Source organism: Triturus cristatus, chromosome 4_1, assembly GCF_964204655.1.
Source record: "Triturus cristatus chromosome 4_1, aTriCri1.1, whole genome shotgun sequence".
Classification (NCBI taxonomy): domain Eukaryota; kingdom Metazoa; phylum Chordata; class Amphibia; order Caudata; family Salamandridae; genus Triturus; species Triturus cristatus.
In genome coordinates this window covers 251,714,277-251,741,035 of record NC_140585.1, presented here as the reverse complement: position 1 = coordinate 251,741,035, position 26,759 = coordinate 251,714,277, and the positions used below count along the sequence as shown (strand labels likewise).

The 26,759-nt window shown below is 46.5% G+C and overlaps 1 protein-coding gene across 1 annotated transcript in view; it reads right to left on the bottom strand.

The window, feature by feature from the left end:
* NUP205 (nucleoporin 205) overlaps positions 1-26,759 on the bottom strand; it is an 839,084-nt gene that overhangs the window by 235,623 nt on the left and 576,702 nt on the right. Inside the window, exon 33 of the mRNA XM_085651995.1 lies at positions 18,439-18,560. Within this exon, the coding sequence (XP_085508121.1) occupies positions 18,439-18,560 (122 nt within the window). The remainder of the gene's footprint in view (positions 1-18,438; positions 18,561-26,759) is intronic.

The following is a 26,759-nucleotide window of genomic DNA, read 5'->3' as shown; positions in this document are numbered from 1 at the left end:
AACCAGGTGCCCCCCCAACCGCGATCAACAGAGGGTAAGATTTCCCGACACCAAAAGGCACCCCTGCACCCCGCGGCCCCCCTGTGCCCAATCCCAGGGTACCTACCTATCCTCCAACTACCCAACTTCCCTCTCGAAGTGGTGGTGGCACCTGAAGAATCTTCGTCCCCGAGCTTGCAGTCTTTTTCTAAACCGGAGATTTCCCATTGAAATCAATTGATCGCCCGAAAGCTCAAAAGCACCCTGCACCCAGCCGCCCGAGTGGCCCTGGCAGTGCAACCTCTACACCTATCTACTTCCCCACTTGCCCTGAGTAAGTGACCAGGAGCCCAGCTCCCACAGCCGCGTGGCCTGCTAGTCAGCAGCCACCAACCCAGGCCCCCCTACCTCTCATAGGATAACATTGGGCCTAACTCTCTCTGCACCCGGCCGCCCTTGTGCTGCTGAGGGTGAACCTACTGTACCTACCTGACCCTGGGAGACCCCCGAGTCTATGCCCAGAACCTTAACCCTGCCAGTCGAGTACTTACCTTTAAACCGATAACTCAATTTTCTCCATAGGGTAACATTGACTGGCTTTTCCTGAAATTTCTTCTAAGTTTGGACTTTTCAAAACTTAAAATATTCACCAAAAATCAGCCGAGTAACGGAAACGAAAATACTCACCTGCTCTTAGGTGAGCTCCCAGTGCTGCATCTTGGTGCCCAGCACTGACTCTGAAAAATACTTACAACTGTACTTACCCGTAACCAAATTTTCTTCCATAGGAAATCATAAACTGTTTTTCTGTGAAATTTCTTCTAAGTGTCAATTTCTGCAAACTTTAAATATTCTTTAAAAATCGTATAATATCTGAAAACTGAATTACTTACCTGTTTTGGATAAAGGTCCCTGTACTGAGTCTAGGCACCCAGTACTGGATTACAAAAGTAACGAGAACATACTATACCTGCAACTTGAATTTTCTGCCATAGGGAATCATTGACTGTTTTCTATGAAATTTTTTCTGCCAACTTTTAAAATAGCAAAATATTATCTAAAAATCATCACAGTAATTAAGTCGACTTTTATCACTTGATTCCAAATATTGATTGAATCTAGGATCCAGTCAGGGAATTCCAAAAGTAATCCTAAAAGTAATCTGTGGCAAGTAACTTGAAACTTTCCATTGAACTCAATGCATTATTGTGTTTAGAATTGTGTTGCCTATTGCAACCACTACAAAAGTCAATTGCATATTGCAAAAGTATTTATATAAAGCATCTCATTCTGAGAAAATATACTGCAATACCTATTGTTGGTTCTAAAATAAAACAAGCATATATTTTTTATATATAAACCATTGGCCTAGAGTTCAGTTATTGAGTGAGTGAGACCATTTGCTGGCTGAGTGTGTGCAACAAATGCTTTACACTGTCCTCTGATACTGCCTTACTGCTCGACCAAGCTACCACTTTAGAGAGTAAGGTTATATCTAACTTTAGCCTCTGCCAAACCTCTGGGGACTGTGGACTCTGTACACCCTGTACCTATTTGGGAACAGTATATACAGAGCCACTTTCTCACAGTATGGGAAGGTGGAAGTGAGCGTCCTTGAGATCTAGTGTGGCAAGGAAATCGCCTTGTTGTAGCAGCGGGTGCGCTTGTTGGAGAGTGATCATATGAAAATGATCTGAGTGTATATATAGGTTGAGGGGTCTGAGGTTGAGTATCGGTCTTAGAGTTGCGTCCTTTTTGGGGATTAGGAAGTACAGCGAGTAAACCCCTGTTCCTTGATGTTGTAAGGGAACAGGTTCTATTGCGTGCTTTTGAAACAGTGAGAGAACCTCCTGTCTTAGGAGCATGAGATACTCTGGGGACATTGGGCGCTGCTTGGGTGGTATGTGTGCGGGGTAGCTGTAAGTTCCAGGCAGTAACCATACTGGATAATCTGTCTTACCCACTTGTCTGTTGTGATGGAATTCCAGACAGGTAGGAACTGTGATAATCTTCCCCCGACTGGAGTGGAATTGTCTGGGGGAAGCGGAGGGAAGTCACTGTTTTGTAGAGGGGGAGGTGCAAGTGTAGTTATTACCTCGGCCTCTTCCTTTATTGTTATTCCCTCTGTATCTGCCTCTAAAATATCCTCTACTGGGGGATGTCTGTGTAGTGGTTTTAAATGAAGATGTGGGGTCTGCTCCCATGTTTTTGGAGGCTCCTCTATAGAAGGAGCGACAAAAGGAGCCACGTGTTTGTGGAGACTAACGCTCCCAAGGACTTAGCAGACTCAGTGTCTTTCTTCATTTTTTCGAGTGCAGTGTCTACAGCCGGGCCAAAATGTTTTTCTTGGTTGAACGGCTGGTTGAGGATGGTAGTCTGGACCTCCTGCTTAAAGCCTGAAATGCGCAGCCAGGCATGGCGTCTAAGGAGTACACTAGTATTGATGGATCTAGAGGCAGTGTCTGCAGCGTCGAGTGCGCATTTAATTGCCGCGTTTGAAATTAGCTTGCCTTCTTGGATGAGATCATTTGCTTCGGTTTTATATTGGTCAGGCAAATGTTGTAATGGGGTTTCCAGTTGGTCATAGTGGGCCTTATCATATCTAGCCCACAGTGCTTGCGTGTTGGCTATGCACCAGTGATTGGCTGCCTGCGCAGCTACCCTTTTGCCAGAAGCGTCCAGTAATTTGGATTCTTTACCGGGTGGTGGCGCATCCCCGGAGGTTTGTGAGTTGGCGCAATTTCTAGCGTTGGAAACTACTAGAGAATCCAAAGGCAGCTGTCCCCTAATGTAAGCAGGGTCTTCAGGGGCAGGTCTATATTTTTTATTGATTCCAGGGTTAAAAATCCTGGCACGTATGGGATCTTTGAACACTTCAGGGGCATGCTTAATGACTCCCTTGATCATTGGCAATATTTGCACTGTCTTTTGGGATGGTTCGAATGTATCCAAAAGGAAGTCCTCCTCTGCTGTGTCTGAGTGCATTGTGACGCCGTGGTAAACGGCAGCCCTATTAAGTAATTGTCCAAAACCAAGATTATCGTCTGGGGGAGATGGTTTTGAGGGGTATGGCTGGGGGCTTGGGAGGTCTGGTAAATCTGTTGGGACAGGGTACTCCCAATCATCTTGTGGTGGATTGTCTGGATCTGTGAACAGGTCAGTTGGGTCATCCCCCACCCCTAGGTCATCACCATCTGGATACAGGCAGAGGTGGTGTAATAGATTTAGGGGGAGGAGGTGGGTAAGAAGGAAGTACAGGAGAAGGAGGTATAGGTGATGTAGCAGAGTCCTTCTTCACAGGCACTGGAGGGGCAGGTGCTGTGTCTAACTTTTTCTTCTTACATGGCTGTGACATGTCCTGTTTCAGGGTTAATATAAATCTTTTTCTGACTATGATCGACAGGATCCGGATGAAAAAGTTCCTTTTCCTCGGGAACCGCCTTTCGGTGCCAATTTTTTCGGTTCCGAGCGGGCTGGTGTTGGGTTTTATGGCCTTTGGCCTTAGGAGGCGTGGTAGAGTCCTTAGGCTTGTCTTTTGGTTCAGAGGATCTTCGTTTCGGAGCCGAAGTTGGATCTTTAGGCTTGGAAGTGTTCTAAGCCGGCTTATCCACGGAGCTCGAGGTTTTCGGGGCCGATTTGTCTTTGGCGATGGAAGGCGTCAGAACAGATTTCGGAGCCGAGTGTTCCTTCGGCTTCGGTGCCGAAGGCGCAGGCGGGACGATTACATGAGGTTTGCTCGGTCCCGAGCTACCGGAAGGCGTGTCTTTTTCCTTCGGAGGCGAGGCTTCTTAAGTGTGTTTTCGATCGCGATTGGGGCCAACAGGTGGAGTCTTGACCAGTGCCTTCGGTTTTGGTGGTGGGGTTGGGGCAGGGGCAGTAGTACTCACTCGTTGACCAGGAGTGATGGGGTCGTCTGAGTCGTCTGCCTCCGACACGATTTCGAGATCTTCGGAATCTTCTTCCGGGACATCTGGGCCTTTGTCGAAGATGTCCTCTGGTTCCGGAGCTGATTTCTGCGCCATCATGTGACGTCGAGCCCTTCGATCTCGAATAGTCTTTTCCGATCGAAAGGATGCGCAGGCTGGACAGCTGGACTCGTCGTGTTCAGATGATAGGCACAGGTTGCAGACTTTGTGATGGTCACTGTGCGGGAAATTTGCTCCACATTGGGGGCATTTCTTGAATGGCGTCCTTTCCATGAGCCGTAGGCCTCACAGCGTGGATAGGCCCAGCAGCCCTCGTCGACGACCGGAATCGAGCCAATGAAAGGCGCGTCGAAGATTAAGATGTTCGATGTGAATCCGAAGAGTTTCTGGAAGTTTTGCGCGGCGAAAAAGTTTGAAATGAAGATTTCGAACCGGAGCGCAAAAGTTGCATCCGAACCCAATGGCGGAAAAAAACAATCTAAGGATGGAGTCGATGCCCATGCCCATGCGCACTATCGTCCAAGGGAGGAGCCACCTATCTCGTGACTACAAAGATTTCTTCCAAGACAACAACAAGGTGCAAGCATCCGAGCCCAACACCAGATGGCGATCTAATGCAAGTGTGAGATCTGCAGCTCATATGCCTCGAACATATCGCTCTCTGCCAAAGGAAAGGGGTGGGCTGGCTCTTCGAAATATAAGACTTTATTATTGGGCAACCACTCTTCTGTATAACCTCACTCTTTTTCCGATAAGCCAATAGTTAACCCATTGGAAGGGATACCCACACCCATTGAACTCATAATGGGCAAAGATGCATGGAGATGCATTTGAAGGTTTCTTAAGGATTCCCACTATACGAAAGTACGCTTCAAGACGTTGGTAGCTGGTTTCAGAACTATGAAACTGGCTCGTAAAATGCGAGGACTGGGTCGTCTGAATTACTATATACCGATCTATAATAACCCTAACCTGCCCGAAATCTTTAAAGATTCAATAATCAAAAAGTGGCAAGACAAAGGCCTGTCCGAACTCTGCGACTTTTATTCTTTATCCGATATAGCCGCTTTTGAAAATCTCAAAGAAGGATATAAACTGGATTGGAGGGACTTTTATAAGTACCTGCAAGTACGTGATTTTCTAAGTAAAAAATGTGGCGTCCCATCAGGATTTGTCAATAATCCTATTATAGACAACTTAAGAAAGAACCAACCATCTATTGGAGCCGTGTATACCTCCTTTAACTCATTCATGCCAGATGACTTGGAAACGCGGGCCAGTAAATGGAAAGAGGAAATTTATATTTCAGAAGATTTATTTTCCACTCAACTGAGCTTGCACAAAGTTTGTTAATCTCAGCACGGCTCCAAGCTCAGTATTATAAATCTTGCTTTTCACTTTATTACACTCCGAAAAAGATTGCCAAATAGGAGGCAATGGATGATGGTGGTGGAAGCTCAACAGCCCCCTTGAAGGTGATCTGCCTCTTACATGTCTGCGTGGTGTATGCCGGTGGCTGGGCAAGGATCCATCCACTGAAAGCAGGGGCGGCCTGGAAGCCGAGAGTGGCTGTCTGTCTCTTAGGTGTAGCCTACTCATAATGCAAGCAGTGTCAAGTGGGTAGGAGTGGAGGGACCGTACTCCAGGTTAGAGATTGCATCAGGCGAGTAGGACTCCTGGGCAGAGGTTGCAGACCTGATGGAGATCAGCCCAGGGGTATTTAGCATGACACGCAGGGCACAATCAACAAGCATTTGCAATGCAATAGGTCTCGCATTTGCGAGAGTTTGAGCTATTGGCATTGTAAATGACAATGCCTTTTATTTATGTGTTTGTTTTCAAAACAGATAAATAAAAGGCATTGTCATTTACAATGCCAATAACAAACTGTAGCACATGCAAGACCTAATGCATTGCAAATGCTTGTTCTCTTTGTTTCATAAACAGATAGAGAAGTATCTGTGGCAGTGGTAATTGTTTTGCGCGGTGTGATAATGGGATGTGCTGCTTTGGATGAAAAGGTAGTATGTTTCCTGAAGTTTGTAAAGAGAGCTGCATAACAGGATAATAGCAGGACTCAGTAAGACAATTTGACAGTGCCATTTCTCATACAAGAACACACTAGCCAGCAAATTAACAACATAGACACAACATTGAAAAGCATCAATACAAGTATAACAAATAAGAACACAAAATAATAGCACATTGCTACCGAATACTGTTTGTTGCTGTGTTGTGCTGGTGTATCATTGTGTTCTGCTGCTGATTTGTGTTTTTGTGTTGTATTTTGTTGTTTTGCTAGGTTGTTATAGTAGTGTTTTGTTGTGTTAGTGTGATGTGGTGATCTGTTTTGTTGTTGCTGTAATTCAACTGAGGCCAGTCTGCTTAGACATACAAACACCCTTGTCACACTATTCCACTGCCACAAACCTACTTTCATGATAAAGTGGTAAAATGTCTGTATACCAAAAGCTCCACTATTTAAAAGCTCTGATGCAAAAGTGTTCCTTGAACCCACAGGTTATCATTAAAAGAAGCTTAACAACTCACTGTAAAACCTTGGTTTTAAATTGTTGCATCAAAAATCAGCATATACAACCAGATCCTAAAAGCGTCCGCGGTGTCTGAATATGATATAAGCCTCAGTGCGATGTATATGTTGTCGTCATTGTGGATGCTTCTTGTCCATCATTGGTTTACAGGCATAGAGATAATTTACCCGTAATTCTCTCTGCGCCGATGCCCGCACGGCGCTGGTGTTGTGATTTCAGTAATTAACAACGCACTCTTGTGCACTGTATTGGACAGTTCCACTTCTATAGCACCAGATACCCTGCACGGGGCTCTGAAGCACTATTGTGGACGGCTAGCACGCATGTCGGAGCACAGAAATAATCTCAGCCCACACCTAATGTTAGACACCGGCACTTGGTCCTGTAGGGGCCAGAAAAGGGTTTTATTCCAAACTGAAGCACTGCAGGTGCTCAGCACCTAATACAATGTTTAAGCATCGTGTTCTGAGGGAGAGCTCTCATGAGGAAGCAAACCGCACCCTGAAAGTATCACAGCAGCAGAACCTTTGAACTACAGAATCGGAAACCGAAACCAGAAAGGCAGATGGCTCTATTGAACGAGAAGATGTTTTCTCTCATGTGCAGTTACTGGAAGATTAGCCATTATATTGTATGGTATTCAAATGAATCTGTGTATATCGAGTTGTACTGTTACAGAATGCCATACATTGTTAATAGCATCCAGAAAAATGCTGTTGTTCATAAAAGGTCAACTTGACTTTTTTTGCTCATTTGCTGCCTTTTGTAGCTAAAAACACGCTGCTCTACAGCATTGTAATCTCAGCCTGCCTCAGGCCGCAAATCAATTGTGTTAAACACCACGTTTATTTCTCCCTTGCAAGAGCGTGGGGTGTTGTGGCTGTGTTTGGTTACCTATTGGAGCAGACATATTTATTGTAACCTAGGAAAGCTTGCCTCCAGACATTTAGCGAGGACTCGCGCGTTCCCTACTCGGATTTCACCATGCTAGACCTGTGTTGTTTTAAGGCCCAGTTTTTGGTTACAATTGCCGTCGGGTAGCTCTAAGTTGATCTGAATAGCATTGATCTGATGGGACTACCTCACAGCACGGTTACAAGGCGGACATTCGAAGCCGTGAGCACGCATGACATGTCGGAGGTGCGTTTTCGTGGAGTTTCCACAGAGGTGAAGAATGGAGTTAGGTCACTTTAGATTAGCTAAACCTGACAAAGGTGATTATTGCGCATTAGTGACGGGATATGGACAGCGCGGGCTAAACTGAGACATCTCAGTGCTGTCGGTTCAGCAACGGCGCTGAGGAGTAAATGTATAAATAACCAGCCTTAGAAAAAGTATAGCGCGCCATGCGCGCGCTTTGGTCACGCAGGGACAGGAGATGTGCACGCGTACGGAGTGCACATCTCCTGTCCGCCTTCAGAGGAGACGCCATGTGTGCGCACATCGACTGTCCGTGCGCGCACATGGTTTGTCTCCCTTCGCGAAGGAAAGCAACGACAATAGAGTCTCGCAAGGCGAAGCAGCGCATGCGCTGCGTTCACTAGCGAGACCTAAAAAGGCATCCATTTCTTCCCAAGCAAGGCATGGCGTTTACGGAGCAAACAGATGGGAGAGGCCATGAAGGATGAAACCCCTCTCAGCGGTGGTGGGGTTAGCACAATACCTGCCCCGAACGAAGCTGCGTGATCGTTGAGACGATGTGAGAAAAAAAGGCTGCAACAGTAAACAATACCGACAAAAGGGAGAGGAACTGGGGAGACCCAAAGATCACCGAAACAGCACTGCTCGGAAGCTCAGTAACATATTCGAACTAGATGGTGGAAAGACAACAATCTAACAATAGAGCCAATGCCCATGTGCATTGCCAAAAAGGAGTCGTCGTCGCACAACCTCATGACTCAAGAATTGACTTCTTTGAAGAAAAACAGCTTTCATAGATCCAGGCCAACACTAGATGGCTGAAGTATGTACAGCATGTGTATCTACGTCTTAGGACGACCAACCGACATGTGCACATAGATTTCTCCAACCCAGCTGAGCTCTACAGCCAGGTGAAGAAAAGGCACAGTCTTCCTGTGCCTCAGCGAGCATTAAACCAGCCTGCTCAGGCCAAACCTGGTGCTGCTCTCATGCTGCGTAATAGCATGAGAGCAACGTCAGGATTGGGTGGGGAGTCTGGGAGCCTTTGCTGTGTGGCCACAGTGAGCAGAGGAGCACTGAGGCGGCCGGCAGAGTGACAGGCTGCAGCAGATAAGTGTTTTCTTAATCATTATTTCCTCTGAGAGTGGGGCTCTCATCTCCTAGGGAGTCAAACCAGTCTGTGATGGCAGGCTGGACAGAACCAGTCAGCCAGCACACTAGAAGACTAGTAGGGTTCAGGGGGTACCTCTAAGGTACTTTCTGGGTGCATGTATTAATAGATTCATCATTGAAATCAGTGTGGGTTTATTAATATGAGGTGCTTGATACCAAATACCATAGGTTTCAGTGAAGCCAATATGTAGCTGGGAAACTCGTTTGACCAGTGCCCAGTACATACCTTATGATGGCTTCCCTGTTCACTTGTAATATCCAGTATTGGAACTAGCCATTACAGGGGCATATTCCCTCATTCAGCTATGTCCTAACATGTGCTATGATGCACCCTGCCTTAGGGCTCCAAGGCCTGCTGTAGGGATGACATACATATAGCCCATGCAGTGTCTTTGGCATGGCAGACAGGTGTGTGCCATGTCAGGTTTTCAAACATGGTTTGCCACCATGTCACACAGCCGGCAATGGCAGTATGTTTGGAATTTGTGTGCAAGTCCCTTAGGGTGGCATAAGAAATGCTGCAGCCCCTAGGGACCCTCTTTAGTACCCATGCCCCCGGTACCTGGGGTACCATTTAATAGGGACTTACAGGGGTGCTAGAGTCCTTCGCAAACTGTAAAACAATCAGACATCACTTAGTTTTAAGGAAGGAGCACTGGCACCGAGGTCTGGTTAGTAAGCCTTAGTGCACGGTCACAGTCAAAAACCAGCATCTAGTAGCTAAAAGGGGGGCAAAAAGTGTGGGACAACTGCAACAAAAACCCAGTTTCCTACACTCACATAGCCCTGCTATTTTAGAAAACATTGGGTAGCAATGTGCTGCAACTCAATACAGGCTTGAAAGGCTGTGAGTGGTGTTGGGATGTCCAAATATGGGCAATTGCTGAGATTTCATCCTTAATATTCGCAACCCTGCCCCGGAGACTGAGTAGCCTAATCATTTGGGCCTTTTGTATTTGGTTTCTCTTTAATTGATGGGTGCAGTCGCTAGAGGCACCACCGTGCTGGGTTGCTTTCGATACTATGGCTGGGGTCCCAATCCAGCCCTGGAAGGTGTGGTCACTATACGTCCTGACGGTTTTGGGTCATGTTGGGTGATATTAGGTGGGGGGAGTGGGGGTAGAAGATCCAGTGGAGGAACCGCTTGGGCCATCATGTTTGGGGCCTGGGACAGGATTCCGTCGTGACAGAAAGTCCTTGTGCTTGGATGTATAGGCGTGGGGGGAGGCAGGGAGGTCTTAGGTTTTTTATTATTGTTTGTTTTAAGTGTTATGCACCCTACAAAATATTCCTTGGTACGTCACCCTCACATTGCCCACCACTAAACACGGTAAAACTCAGGAATGGCCCACACTACAGTTAATTCTCCACTGGGGGAACGCAACATCTTAGCCTGGAACGTGCGAGATTTACTGAATAAGGTTAAACGGGGGCGGTGCTCCATCTGGCAAAGCGTTATTCAGACGATGTCTTGCTACTGCAAGAGACGCATCTCCTAGGCACCAAAGCCCCTTGCCTTTCGTGTTATGGGTTTGCCACGGTGTATTACTCAGGCTTCAATAGGAGTGCACGAGGCACAGCAGTCCTTATTCATCACAGAGTACCACTCCAGGTCATACTTGTAGGTTTAGAATATAATCATACAAAACAGTACATAAAATGGGACACAATCCTGTGTCCTACTTAGCCAGTAAAGTACATAAACAAAGGAGAAAACGAACAACAGGGGGCTCAGGCAAAGCTTTTCCGGTTTGTTACACAAGGAGGATATACAGTGTTACAAGAACAAATCACTACAAAACACCTTTACAGCGGAATGAACAAAAGGTTTTTTGCGTACAAGGTGTATTAGGGTGTCGACGGCGTTTCGATCCGTTTAAAGGATGAGAGGATCATCATCAGGACTTTAATAACATGCCTGTTAAATAGAGCCTCATTAGCCTGTACTTTACTGGCTAAGTAGGACACAGGATTGTGTCCCATTTTATGTACTGTTTTGTATGATTATATTCTAAACCTACAAGTAAATATCAGACCTCTGTCCGGCTGGACAAGTCCACTAATTATAGCTACGATTGAGTCTATATTCATTCCTTTGGTTTCCATTTCACTTTCTGGGGATCACTGTTGTTGAAAACAATTGTCTCCCAAGGTCCCTCTTGGGTACCCTTGTTGTTGCAGAATATATACTCCAGGTCATACAACATTGGTCAGATCCCAGAGGTTGTTATACGGTTATTTCCGGTTACATAGCCGGTGAACAGATTACAATTGGGAGCGTCTACGCCCCTCCCCCACTTGGCCAGACATTCATAGATAAAATGACAACTCTGGGGAATTCTCCCGGGCGGCCTGGCGAGATTGGGTGGAGACTGAAACAACATAATTGATCCATTAGATAGATGGTGAGCCAGGCAGCCAGAGGCGCCCCCCGCTAGATCTAAATTGCACACACTGGCACACACATTAGGCTGGGCAGACTAATGGCGGGCCTTTCACCCCTCTGAAGTCGGGTTCACATATGCATCATCTGTCCACCCTACTCTTTCACGCCTCGACTATTTGTTCCTTCCACACAGCTATATACACAGAGTGACCTACACATCTATTCTGCCTCGGAGTCTTTCCGATCACTCGCCGGTGCAACTTAGGCTGCGCCTGGAAACTCGCCGAGCCCCATATCGGTGGCGTATGTCCCCATGGCTGCTCCGGGGCACAGAGTACCAGGAGATGCTCCATTGGGCAATCGCCGATTATCTTAGCTTCAATGCCGTGTCCTCCCCGTCCCCGATTATTCTCTGGGAGGCACTTAAGCCCACGATAAGGGGGGCAGATATCAGTTACCGTACCGGGAGAAAGCAGCGCCGGTTGGCGCAGACAGGGGACCTGGAGAACCGTTTGTTCCACCTGCAATCTCAACTGGTGGAGAATTCCGACCCCTGTGCCCGCCGTAATATGCTACACATGCAGCAGCAGCTTCATCAGCTGCATACAGATAGTGCCAAGGAGGCCTGGTTGGCAACCCAATATAGGATATTTCAATGGGGGGATAAGTCCGGCCAGATGCTCCATAGGCTCTGCCAGGCCAGAGCATCTGACGCAGGTCCTAATACTACAGTCCCCAGACGGAGACGTGCACCTCCCCCGGGGCCGTGGTTCAAGCCTTTGCTGATTTTTAAGCTGCGCTGTATGAGAAATGCAAAGTCATTGCTGAATCCCTTATAGATGAGCAGCGCTGCGCCCTGGATGCGCCCATATATCTCGACGAGCTTCAGGCAGCATTATCTAATACTCACCCGGGTCGCGCGCCAGGACCGAACGGGTTCCCGGGCGATTTCCAGCACCCTCACATGGGGACTCTTGGACCGTGACTGCTTAAGGCGCTACAGGAGTCCTCCGAGCAGGGAATTCTGCCCCCGGACTGGCGACATGTCGAAATTGTAGTTTTTCTCAAGCCGGGCTGCCCTCCTGAAGACCAGGGCTCGTATCGTCCTACCTCATTGTTGAACATTGAGCCTAAACTGCTAGGGAAGGTTCTTGCTGACCGCCTCCGCACGTGTATCCAGGATCTGGTGCATCCAGATCAGTCTGGCTTTATGCCACAATGCTCCACCAGACACAATATCAGACAGGCCCACACGCAATGGCCGAAGCCCACCGTCTCGGTCTCCCCGCGGCGGTCCTGCTAGCAGACATAGATAAAGCGTTCGATTCACTGAGCTGGACCTAGCCTTTTAAACTCTTAGAGGCCGTCAACCTGGAACCGCGCTTCCAGGCCTACGTGAAATTATTATATACAGACCTTACGGCAACGGTCCGTATGGCCGACGAAGACCTTTTCTTCATCCATGGGCCTCCAGGCCGCGGGTGCTCCAAATCCTGCCGATTCTCCGTCCAAATCGATCCTGTTCCCCATTTGCGGTGAACAGAGGAGCCAGTCTTGGGCCTCACAACTAATTATCGCAAACGCGGGCTTTAAGTACCTCGGGATATATATTGCGCGGTGCCCTAGCGAGGCTTGGTTGCGCAATGTAGCCCCACTACTGCCCGCGGTCCAGGACAAGACGACAGTGTGGTCCCACCTGCGCCGTTCGCTATACGGTATGTCCACCGTTTTTAAAATGGTGTCCTTACCACAGATACTGTAGAGACTACAGAATTATCTGTATCCTATCCCCCCCGTCGTGGTTCCTCCAAATGCATGCACTCCTGAATCAGTTTCTGTGACAGGGGGGCACGTTCCGGGTGGCACTCATGACATGTACCCAGTCCACGTACTGCGGTGGAATTGCAGTGGCCGATATACGTGCATATTAATGGGCTTCGCAGTTACTGGTAATAAATGAATGGTGGTACGGTTCTCAGGTGGACCCGGCTTATGCCGTGGAGAGGCTCTTCATGGTGGATACCCTGCTGCTTCACCACTTATACAGCAGCTCGTCCTTGGAGGCGTTTCCTCCGGCCTGCCGGACAGTTATTCAGATAAGGCGGCGGGCGGTTCGGCCTATGGGTTGGTAGGGTGTGCTGACCAGGGCTACCCCCCCTCTGCCAGGGATCTCACCTCTGGCCTGTCTCGACACGGGAGGGTTTCGGTAGGTGGGACGACATCGGGATTTCCACTCTCGGAGATATTATTCAGGGTTACACATTTATGTCCTTTCAGAGGTTGCAGGCAGACTTTGACTTTCACAAATCACAGTTCCATAGGTACTTGCAGCTCCGCCATGCCCTGTCCCTCCTGATACGACAGCTCACGTCTCCACCCGCGTTTCACCCGCTGGATGGCCGGATGTTGATGAGTGACCTGGGGGCCCACAAAATCTGGCAAATCTACCAAACACTCACTACTCACTCGAAAACCACTATACACCGGACTCTGGCGGCATGGGAGGCAGACTTGCCCGCTCTGACAGATGACAATTGGACTGAGGCGCTGGCTAGTCCTAGGTACTCCATGGTCTCCACTAGGTATAGGCTGATCCAATTTAAATATCTCCACAGGATATATTAAACACGCCTCCACCTCTGGAAGATGGGGGCTATCTAGTTCCCCGTCTGTCTCTGCTGCAATTCGGACGAGGGATTGTTTCTTCACACGGTGTGGGGCACTACATCACTTCTGGTAGGCTGTCCTGTCTTGCATGGGGCGAGTTTTATCCTTCCTGCGGACCCTAGATTGACCCTCCTTCACAGCACAGAAGGCATTGGGGGGGAACAGATATAAACGACACCTTCTGTTCTTGGGCCTTACGCTGGCAAAGCGTGACATTGCACTGCATTGGAAGGACACGTCCCCACCCGGTGTAGCGAATTGGAAGAAGGCCATAGATAGATGTATGTCATCGGAGGTTGCGGTGTTTCAGGCTAGAGGCTGCCCACAAAAGCATGGGAAGATATGGGCCAAGTGGGCCAAATATCGGGGTATTGATTTGTCCTTAATGTCACGACTTGTGGCTCAAGATCCTCTAGAACAGCTGGTGGTGAATGATTTACTGGTCTAATGTGAAGGACTCATGCAAACGTGGACGGTATTCTATTCGATGTGTATGTGCTATGAGGGTGACGGTGTGTATGGCGCGCAGTTGGGGGGAGGGGTGGAGGGGTGGTTGTTGGTCTGATGTTCTGCAGACTGGCTGGGGGGAAGTTTGCAGTACCCAACGCTTTTACAATATGCCTTATATTTATATGTTTCTTGTCGGGCTTGGCCCATCTGGTACTACCGAAAATCAATAAAAAAAATATTTGCAACCCTAAATTCAGACAGTCGAGACATGGGAGAGACTCCTGGTACAGCTTGACATACACTCAGACACGCGGTCCCACAGAGTAGATGAAGTAAGATCAATAGCGTTTGAGGCAGGGATGACCTGCTGACATATCGGTGTACTCTTTACGCTAGACAGGAATTGCCTTTCTGAACTGTACCGCATGAAGGAAGTGTAATGGTTTAAGGGTTGCTAGGTGACAACAATGATTAATAAGAGGAATAAATGAGCCGCTGAAGTACATGCAAAACAGGCTTATGTGAGGAATGAAACTCGATCTAAATGTTACTGTGTCAACTCACAATTAAGAGCAAGTATTCTCACCGTGTTGATTATCCGACTGACTCAGATTATTATGATAAAGAAATCACGAATGAGATTACCCATTTATCTACATTTATTAGGTTTTTTTCTTTTAGTCTTCATTATAATGTATGCATGCACTACATCTAGAACAATGTATCTTTATTAGAACATAATGGACCTTGAATTGATGCGTAGAGATGATAAATACAATAACAGATTAAAAAAAAGCATCCCTAGTAAGTTTTTAACTCTTTCCTCCCCATTTCCCTTATGTGAAGGTCTTTTTGTATTTATTTGCGTTTCACCGACTCCTCCTCATAAACCTGCCCATCTGAGGGACACCATCACTCGCCTCCCTTGACTCTTACTGTTTGCGTTGTGGAAGTTAATGCCACATTCTTCTGGAATGTGTTCTTGTAGGAAGTGTGCTCTCTATATACTATATCAAAATGAGGTATAGTGCGCAGAGTCCAGTGGATCCCCCAGAGGCTAAAGTAGATAATACTAATGTATTCTTTTGTGGTAGTGTGGGTGAGAAGTTAGGCTTATCAGAGGGAAGTGACAAGCATTTGTTGTACACACAGTGGCAATACATGAGACACACTCCATAAATAAATCCGAGACCAATTTATAAAAAGAATAATTGGTTGTATTTATTTTGTAGAACCACAGAACTTCCTCATAGGTAAATACATTTTTCACTAGAAATACTTTTCAGTTTCAAAAATGGACACTTAGTGCAACTTTCAGACTTTGAAATGTTAAGCTCTGGGTGGAAGAAAATATTCAGCATACATGGGGATATCTTCGACTTACAGGATCAGTCTTTGGAAGTTAAGGTCAGTATTGGGCAAGGTACAGTTCAGCACCAACGGTGCACCACCAGCGGCACAGGGGCAGCCAGGTGCAGAATGCAAGTTCAAGGTCAAGCGCCCAATACAAATCAATGAGGATTGGGGGTAATCTGACAGAGGCTGCTTACAGGTGAGTAGCAGTGCCTGGAAGCGGAGGGGGGGGGGGGGGGGGGTCAATCTCCAGGGGTTGAAGCAAGCACTGGATGGGGGCCCAAAGCAACACCAACAATACACCATCAGCGGCACTGGGGCGGCCGGGTGCAGGGAGCCATCACAGTGTCGGGTGTCCAAAGCAATGAAGAGAGGCCAAATCAAACAAGGCATGCAGGATCAGGCCAGGAGGCAGGTCAAAGGAAACTAACAGCTGGGCAACTAAGTAGTGTTGCTCTGGGACGTAGGGACACCTTTGGTCCTCTTACTCAAGGCCCAGGACGGACGGGTTCAGGGGTGCCTTTTGGTGTTGGAAACGGCTTACTGGAGCAGGTCGCATATGAAAAGGTCTCCATGCGGAGGCTGCAGGAGAAGTCAAGAAGTCCAGGAGAGGTCAGCTCATCATGGACTCGGGTCAATCACTGGGGAACCTTGCTGGAACCGATGGGCCACTTAGACTCATGCCCAAGGCGTCAGGTGCACCGGTGAAACCTGCAGTAGGGTTCGCATTTCTTCAGGTCACAGAGTCTTTTCTTTGGAGATGGTTGCTTGGTGAACAGGTCCGCTGCTTTTGGGAGTCTTGATCCTTGTTGAACGCAGGCAGTCACTCCCAAGGCTTTGGATGTCGCTGGGCTGCTGGATGTGTCATCTTTTGGTGCAGGATTGTCGAGGGCTGCAGACAGACTGATAGGGCTGGGGCCAAGTCAGTTGGTGCCGGCAGTATTCTCTGCTGGAGCAACTCTGTAGTGTCCGGCTCTTCTTAGGTCATCAGGAACTGAAGTTCGGGATCTGGGGATGCCACCTAAAGTGAAAGGTAGTGTCCAATGGGCCTCTTACCTGGGGTGTTTACACCCTCTATTATGCCCACTTCCTGCGGGAGGAAGACTAGACCCAGCCCTGATTGGATAAGTCCCACTATCTTCAAGATGATGGGCACTGAAAAGTGAACTTCACCTCGTCTTCAGCACCTGAGGGAGTTTGCAGAGGACGGCACACCTCCTATTCTTCCTATGTTTTCCATCTTGTCCTCCAGACAAAAAAGGGGTGAGGAAAGGAAGGGGGCCTGCTCCCTCTAACAGGAGAGGCTGGGGTCGCATTACAAAGGCGGCAAGGCCTTTAAAGCTCCCTGCTACGGAGGGCTCTTCCTGACCAGGGAGGGGGTGTGAACACTTCCACCCAGGGAAGGCATTGCCCTCGGACTCAAGAGTGCACAGGCACTCTCCCCATGAGGTCAGAACACTGTCTGGTGGTAGCAGGCTGACTCAGTCGGTGACCACACTAAGTATTGGTAGTTTTCAGGGGACGCCTCTAAGGTGTCCTGTAGGTGCACTTTTCAATAAATCTGACATTGGATTCAGTACAGGTTTGTTATGCTTAAACGTTTGGTACCAAACATTCCATATTTCAGTGAAGCCATTATGGAGCTGGAGAACTCTTAATGACGAGTGCCCAGCCCAATTACTTACTTTGGCTTCCCTGGTCACTTACAATATCCAATAATCAACAAGGATATTGCAGAAGCATATCTGTTCATGAACATATGCCCTCATAGAAGACATGTTGCACCCTGCCTTAGGGCTAAGACCTGCTGGAGGGGTATTTTGTATGCAGTGTCGATGGGCATGGCAAACAGGGATGTGTGCCATGTCGACTCTTCAGTTTTGTCTGCATCAAGACACGCAGGCTGCAGTGGTAACTTGCATGTCCTTGGGGTGGAGTCCCTTAGAGTGGCGCAATTCGTGCTGCAGCCCTAAGGGGCCCTCTTTAACCACAAGGCCCTTGGTACCAGGGGTACCTTTTACTAGGGACTTATATGTGAGCTAACAGAGTGCCAATCGTGGAAACAAAAGGTACAGTTTAGGGAATGAGATCAAGGCACATGGGACCTGGTTGGCAGGACCCTGTGCACTTCCAGTCAAAACTACATCATTTTCTAGGCAAAAAGTGGGTGCTAACCATGTCCAAAAGAGGCAACTTCCTACCGTTGTGGATTCAGACAAATGTATTTAACACATGGAACATTAGCAAATAGATGCTTCATCAAGTTTAACAGAGGTTAAGAAGGGACTTTTGTACCTTGGTAAAAACGTAAAAGAAAAGGAGGCAAAAAGAAGTTTAAGCTGTCCTCCTGGGCCTACTAACCAGAAACTGTGGAAGAGGAACTCTTCTGAAGTCTGAGTCATTTGTCCTGGGAATGTCAGTCATAAGAATTTGAGAGAGAACAGTTTGAGGTTGAAATCAAATACACTTAAAAGTTTTCATCTTATCTACGAGCAGGAAGTCAAGGTAAAGTAGTAGGCACTGATGCAGAGCAAATGCTAGAAAGGTTTATCTTCAAAAAGGCTAAGTATTGCAACAATCAACTTATTGCTCAATAAGCAGCATACAATTTGAGCTACAAAAGCCTTTATGGGAAGAGCTACAATCTTACACCTAATTGGCCTGTTCATTAGTCGCGCGAAGTAGAAGATACAAAGTACTAAAGCATATTCTGTCACTTTAAATCCAACATTTCTATTTTTAGGTTGCTGAGTAAAGGGATATGGTTTGGTCAGGTTCAGTCACTGAAAGACAATGAGGCTTTCTGACTTACCCAGGAGGTTCTGTTTCTGGGCGCATATCATACACCTGGCACTGTGCTAGCCGTACAATCACGCCAGATCTCAGCAGTTCCAGAGCCCCTTGTTGGTTTTTTGCCACTCTGGTCAGGAATGCCTGGGAAACAAAAATCAAAGAAGTAAACATCAGAGTGCTTCGTATGAAAAAAAGTGCAACTTATAGCTATTATAGACAGCTCATTTCTTCTTCCTTACTTCTATTAAAAGGCTTGGCATCCTCAGGGCTTACAGGGCAATATGATTCACAGTGTGAACTTAAATACTCAATCTCTCATTCTTTTCTCAAATGTAAGCTTTATGCTATAAAACAAATATACTGCCATTCTGAAACTGCCTCACCTTCAAGGAGTCCCTAACCTTCATAATAGCCAAGAGCCTTGTTGATCAAATTTGTTAGTTTCATTTGTCTGATCTTTAGTCGATTATCATTTCTTTATTGAAGCCACACTAATTATTAGTGCTTACAAAAAGTCCCATTAAAGGCTGGGACAATACAGTTCTTCACTACTGGACTCTTCACAAACAGTATGTATATAGGTATCATCACTAGATGCTGCCAACAACCGTAATGCAGCTGTTCATATGCTTTTATTTAAGGCTGATACAAAAAAATTAAGATTTCCTTAAGGAAAAAGCGGAAAAAAACTACAGAGGAAAGGTTTTATATTTATAATTTTGTGAATACTCGGGGCAACTATCGTAATTGCAGGAAAGTGTTTGGAATCAACAGATTTCTACATAAAAGTGATTATACAGCATGGAAAGTAAATCACTGGATATTTGATTTTTGGTTACGTTTTAAAAGGAATCTGGTAAGAAGAGAGACGGATTTAGGTGGAAATATAATATGCAGCTATGGCTTGTTGGTTGTCTGCATCATATGCAGACAAGTCTGCTGACAGGGATAATTGTGAGTTGTATACACCCCACTTCATACAAAGACAACACAAACTAACTACCTGAAATTATTCTCAAGTCTGTTATCCATCGTATGAGACGTACAATGAATACAGCATAAGATGATTCATTTTGCCCCAACAGATTCACTTTTTTCTTTGTATATTATGTCATTACATATACGTCGATCGAATAGATTTGTAGTATCTTATGATTTGCTATATTTGAGACACGTTTCCACTCTAAATATTCATGCTCCGAAGATCTATAAATTTGCAATCATCAGATCTGCAACTTTGGGCTTAGGGTGCTTTATAGATTTTGTTATGGCTTGAACTTGGTGAATGGTATAATTCAAAGCAGATGATGATGAAGTTCTGCACATTATGTGTTCCCCATATCATGTCATTTATCATAGAAGGGAAGCTCCAACTCAAGTGGTTTCAGATTTGACCCACTTCAGCTTGCCACTTCATAACTACCTTTCCTCCCATACACTCGTCGAAAACATTGTAATTTTGAAAGTAGCCAACATACATGGAGCTCGTGGAGTTGGGAAAATAAGGGATTGTGCAATGACAAACCAGTTACTTCAGAAATGCGCTTTCTACTGGATACTCTATCTAACCACAAATTATTTAGCTATAGAATATTCCCTTTCTCCAGATTGGATCTGGCATATTTTTTAGAATGGCCCCTTTTTACCAGTAGGTGGTGGCATGCAGCCCCACTTCGGCCCAGTTCCTACCCTGAAGTAACAACTGAAGCTACACATAGGCGCCACCCAGCACGCTGTTTCAGTTTCTGGATATCGTCTACACCCTCGGATGCAGATCACAAAGACTAATTGTTTGTGCCAGTGTGCAGATCTCCAAGTTGAAACATTTTTAGGTTTAAAAGAAGCCATTCCACAGAACAAGGAGGTGAGGGCAGTGAGCAATCTGTGGTTAGACAAGAGTATCCACCAGAAAGAACAGTACCAAATGTTAGTAAGGTCTAACTGCTTTGAGAGTGCATCCTCGGTCCTGGTGGAACCCTGGTTCTAACCCCAGAATACCAACCCCAAAACCGAAGTACTTACTGATAAACCGATATTACTGTTTTCTCCCATGCATTGACTGCTTTTCTGTTAAAGCTCTTTTAAGCATGGAGTTGGTTTGTATGTAACCCTAAGAAACTGCAAATGTACAAAAACTGAATTACTTACCTTTTCTCTAGGAAATGTCCAAGTGTGATATCTAGGCATATCGCACAGAGTAGAAAAAGTTACTTAAAAAGTAATCTGAAAAGTAACGTACAAAGTAATCTAAAAAGTAACTGTAAAGTAATTTTGACTGTTGACTTTCCTGTAAGCAAATCAGTTGCTTCCAACTGCATTTCAATTATATTTCAGCAGCAATATACCTGCAAAGTATTATTTCACTTACCTGCACCAGTCCTGGCTTGGTTCTAGAAATAAATAATATTCTTATTCAAACAAAACTGGTCTGAGTTCAGTCTTTGAGTGTGTGACATCATTGCTTGCCTGAGTGTGTACAATAAATGCTTAACACTACCTTCTGAAAAAGCCTTACTGCTCGCCCACACTGCCACAAATAGAGCGTAAGGTAATCTACTTTTACCTCTGCCTACCTTTGGAGATCCACTGGACTCTGTGCACACTATACCATACTTTGGTATAGTATATAGAGAGCCAGCTTCTCACAGTGTATCCACTTCTGAGCCAAAGAGTTGTTCCCCATCAAAATGGACGTTTAAGAGATGTTGCTGAACCTCAGGTTTAAATCCCGGTATGGGCTGCCAAGCATATCTGGGTAATATAATTGAGGAATTAACTCTTCGTGCAGCAGTATCCGCACTGTCAATGGGAACACCGAGTAGTTGTGTTGAGATTTGTCTTCCATCCAAAACAAGTTCCTCTGCTCTTTGTATAGGAAGCTGGCTCCCTATATAGTGCACCAAAACGAGGTACACTGCGAAGAGAGTCCAGGCGACCCTTATTGGTTTACAGACGCACAAGATATAATCCCAAATACTCTTTTGTGGGCGAGTGGGCGTGCAGTTTAGGCTTATCAGAGGGTAGTGCTAAGCATTTGTTGTACTCTCAGAGGCAATAAATGACGCATACTCTAGAATAAATCCAAGACCAATTTAGAAAACTAACACATTTTGATATAAATTTCAACACCAAGAATTTTGTGATCAAATAAGTACTTTTCGGAATTATCGATTTTTACAGCTAAGCAAAATGTTCACTTAAATGCTTCTTTACGCAGTAATGCTTGATTATGGCATATAATGCATACAGTTACTTGCACTAGGTTTCTGCAGGTGCACTTCAGGACTTAAGGAGGTAGGGGGCCAATGCCCAAAGAACCACCAGCAATTAACCTTTACCTGCCTAGAGCTCCGGGTGCAGAGGTGGTGGTTGAGTTGGTAGCTTTGCATACTACACCGGAGGGGAGGGGAGGCCTAGAAACAGGCTGCAGAGGGATACAAGTCTAGGGGCTCCCAAGTGGGGACTTGGTACGTGAGGGTCCTGAAAGCAAGGAAGCACATTCGGTTCTCAGAAACTCAGGCTGGGGTGCTCAGGTGCAGAGTAGTTAGGTTGGCTAGACTTGTGCATTGCAGGTGCTCACGGTTGTTGTCCTCGCTGGTTGAGTGGACAGAAACAGGACAGTTGGGCCACTCTTGGAGTGGGTCTCTGCGGTGGCGACATCCCTCGACGGCTGCTCGGTCTTGGAGCCCGGATTGGACTCAAACAGGCTTTGGGTGCTGCAAGGGGTCTGGTACCCTGGGGATTGGTGCTTTGCAGCTCCGGTTGGTTCTGGTGTCTACTCACTTGCGGAGACAGATCTATCCTCCTGGAGCAAGGCAACATCCTCCTAGACAGCTGCTGCATCTGTGGAATCTGTGACGGCAGAACTGTAGGCGGACCAGACTTTGCTGCTTGGTGCCTGCAAGCTGCAGGGGAGTGGCATCCCTACCCCAAGGAAGATTGCTGGCAATTTTGCAGATGCACAGCGGCAGGGCGAGTCAGTTTGTCGCGAGTGCCGGGACAGGTAGGCAGGGTTTGGTGCCAAAAAGTCCACAGTTCTCGCTTCTTTGCTATTCTTTCTCCTCTTCTTCTTGTGTCCGTCGAATCTGAATTCCTGCTGTCAGGAGTGCCACCTAACTACTCAATTTTAGGGGCGTTAAGGGGAGTGTAAGTCAGTAGCCAATATGCTACTTACCTTTAGGGTGCCTGCAACCCGTATAGGACCATTTCTGAAGGGAAGTGGTCATTACCTTGATCCAGTGTATCAAATTTCACCAAAAACTAAGATGGTGGAATTCTACTTTTAGTGTTTACTTCAGCTAGCCCGTCTTAGGGGTGTAACTAGTCGGATAGTGGATATGCCTGCTGACTAGCTAATTATCCCACCTGTCCTGGTGCCAAATGGACCCTGAGCAAGGGGTGGCATTTTCCCTGTTTGGGGGAGGCTGGGGTCACATATCAAAGGCGATAGAGGCCTTTCAAGTCCCCTGCCTTGATATGTGGATTACTAGCCATCCTGCTTGGAGGAGGTGATAGCATCTCTGGCCACAGCAGGTATGTTTCTGACCTCAGAGGGCGTGGACTCTCACCTCCAGGGGTCAGAAACGCATCTGTGCAGGCAGGCTGGTCAATACCAGTCAGTCTGCACACTAGAGGTTGGTAGGTTTTCAGGGGGCATCTCTAAGATGCCCCCTGGGTGCATGTTGTAATAAATCCACTATTGGCATCAGTTTATTTTAAGACAAGGTGTTAGATACCAAGCACCTTAGGTTTCAGTGAAGCCAATCATGAAGCTCGGGAACTCGTAATGAGCAGCGCCCAGTACATATACTTAAGATGTCTTCCCTGTTCACTCGTACTAACTAGTTATTGAAGTAGACAGCACAGGGGCATATGTGCTCAGGCAGATATGACCGCACATGCAATATAACGCACTCTACCTTCTGTCATGTTAAAGTGACTTGTAAAGCGCATGGCTACCTTGTCAGGTTTCCCAGCGCTGCCCTCCTTGCCAAACAAGAGTACCAAATATATTAAATCATATTATGCCAATGGAAACAGCCAAGTCTTCAGTTTCCTCTGAAACACTGAGCGACTTACAAGCTCTCAGTGAAGGTGGCAGACCATTCCACAATTTAGGATCCCTGGGATCATAGCCAGATCTAGATGGCTTGAACGCAGAGCGCGGTTGGGAGCATATTCGGACACAAAAGATCATAAATACAGAGGCTCCATATTAGAAACGCACTTAAGCATAAATCATAAGACTTTGAATTAGACCTGCTGCTCAATAGGCTGCTAGTGCAGGGTACAAAGCAAATTGGCTGTAGAAGCAAGCCTAGGTGGATGAAGAAGCATATGAGCTGCCACATTTTGAACAATTTGAAGCCGCTTGAGCAGAGATTTAGCCACACCCAGATATAGAAAGTCTCCGTAGTCTATTCTGGATATCACCAAGTTTGAACTACCGTTTGTTGGGCGGAAGCCGGCAGATATGCCAACATTTTCTTCAGCCACTTAAGGATACCAACGCAAGTGGCAGCTATTATATTTATCAGCGCCGAGGGCTGTGCAGGCATCTATGGCTTTGTCTGCATCAAATGCTGCTTTGGCTTCAAGGCCTGGGTGTCTCCTCCACTTTTGCACAGTAGACCCTGAGCCCCATCAGGATCAACGCCTTTGTACCGTTTCAGCTCTGATGGGCACACTTATCAACCAGAAGGCTAACCAAGGCAGTGATGAGTGTGTGTTGGGTGGGGTGGGGGGGAGGGGGGAGATTTAGGTAATTGCGTGGTGCAAGCATTGGTCTGGTGACCCTAGGTATTCAACGGCCCTTGAAGTTTTCCTCCTGGGCACAGATCTCACAGTCATTTGGTTGGTTAGGAGTTCCAGAGGTGGAGGAGAGGGTTCCTCCTGTCCTTCCTCCTCATGTTGTTCGGAGTCGGACACAACATAATGTGGACTGCACATGAAGACGCCCGCTTGGAGCTATCTTCCTCTTCTCTGCCAGTGCCGAAATGTTCTGCGGAGAATTCTGCCTTGGCCACCATCTCCATGGCATGAACTAGATGTCCATTGTGTCGAGAGCAAACTTTTTCTTGAACAGGTTGCAAGCTATGCAATTCTATGTGTTACGTTCCGGCGTAGGTTACAGATGTAGTGCTGACCCATGTGAACTTCACCCCACAGGGAGGGCAAGTTTGAAAAAAGTCGGTCTATTTTACCTTCCATTACCTGGCGCTGAGCATTCTCAGCTGAGCAGAGGAAGGAGTACGGTCAAGGCAGCACCTTGGTGTATATTCTGAAGAAGGTTGCTGGGTACGATTTGGTTGGTCTCTGCAAGGTTTCGTCGTATTGGTCAATTCTGGTAAGCAATGGAAAATCATATGGGCGCCGTAACTGCATGTAGCTCTGGCGCTATATCTTTGATGGTAGAAAATTCAATCTAACCATGGAGCTGTTGAGCATGCGCATTCACTCGAAGATGGCGTCTCGACGTCACATCAGCAACAAATACTTCAAGGAAAACGAGCTGTAAAGTTCGGCCCAACAATAGATGGCAGGAGTGTGCACGGCTGAGTATCTGCAGCCAACACATGCTACGAATCTATGGATTTGATTTCCTCCACTGGCAGCACTGGTGCCAGAATCAACATGGAAAGAACCAGCATGGATTGTGGTGCTGAGTGTGGAGTTTGCTTCGGATTGGGGGCAGAACCAAAGGAGATTCGGGAGGCACAGACTGGGCCGAGGGCCGACTCTCCTTTGGTAAACAAACTGGAGAGCTTCACGGATGCATAGGGCCCAGGCCAGGGTGCACCAGTGTAAGCATTTAACGTGCTGAAGATGCAGAGTATGGCTCCTAAAACGCCTCAACAGGCTGAGGCATAGCTGTCGAACCAAGAAATTCAGGGTGCATCATGATCCGCTACGGAATCTGCTCCTCAGTAAGAAACCAAAAAAAAAAAAAAACTTAAGGCACTTTGACTCACGACTCCTCAGACTGTGTCGAGGCTGGAACAAAGCTTACTTGGCGTCTTGTGTTTCTTTTTGGACTGTGACTTACTTGAAGGCTCGGGCCTCGATGAAGACCAGCTTGGAGAACAAGAGTTGGCCTGTGACTGAGTGGGAACGGCCTTTATGTGACTTCCATCAGTGCTCTGTGAGAGACCGTATTAAAAGAAGAAGAAACTACGACTGACTCCTGGTTTAGCACTTAAATCCCAATGTATCAAAATGATATTCAAGTCCTGTGCACAAATATTCCGGAGTTCGCCGGAGAACAACTCCACTGAGAGCCAGAGGAAGAAGATCGAAACAAAAGAGTAAGGTGCACCAGCAAAATAAGTCCAAATCCGAAAAAAGGGCCTTAGTATTTCTTTTATTCTTGTAGTTCAAAAAGATAACTCAGCCAACGCGTTTCATTCTACACAAGAACTTCTTCAGGACAAAATAGAAGCTTTGTAGCCTTCGGCAGTAAAAATGCAATAAAAGCGGTCCCATGTGCATGAAAGATTCCCGAAATAGAAAAGATGTTCAGCATGAAGTGAATATGGCCCGGACAGATACATCTAAGAAGATGTCCATTAAATATTTCATAGTGTCACTCCATAATAAGAGTGCAGTCAATAGGGTTCCAAAAATCTTGTGGCAAGACTCACCTAACCAGGATCGGAGATCGAGGAGTAGCCCCAGGAAGACCCACGTGGACTGCACTACATCTTTAGAATCCTTGAGCATCTTGTATACCTTGCATCAGGATCACTTCATAGACATTAATGACATGGAGCCACTGACGCTGGAACTGGACAGAAGACAGATTTCCTTGAGGAGATATCTGTTTTGAGGGACCTTACTGGTCTCCTTGACTGGTTCCCTGCTGGAGGTATTCGCCCAAAGTAAGTAAGTAACCCCTTACCAATCTAACATTTTTTCCAGAAAAAGTTTACAAGAGTCAAATTCGTTGAATTAGTTGACTGATTTATTGTGTAAAATCTATATGTCCGGAAGCCTCCGGTGAATAGTTTTCGCTTGTGTCCATAAAGTCCTAAAAATATACTCTATTTTTATATTTCTTGAGTGTCGGGCTTCTTTCTTCTTCAATTACTTGGTCCTATTTAAATGATTTACACTTGTTTCTTTGTCTAAGCCTGAATGCTCAGATCCATAGCTACTCCGGGTTGAGCTAAGGTTTAACAAACTAAAGCAGACTGGTCCTAAAGGGGTAGATAGGGTATTACACACACTATATAATACATCCCATTTCCTCACAACTGGATATTTGATTTGGCTATGTTTTGATTAGGAATCTAGCAAGGCTATGCTATCATGGGTGTTTCTTGGTGCCTGGCTAGGTCTTCT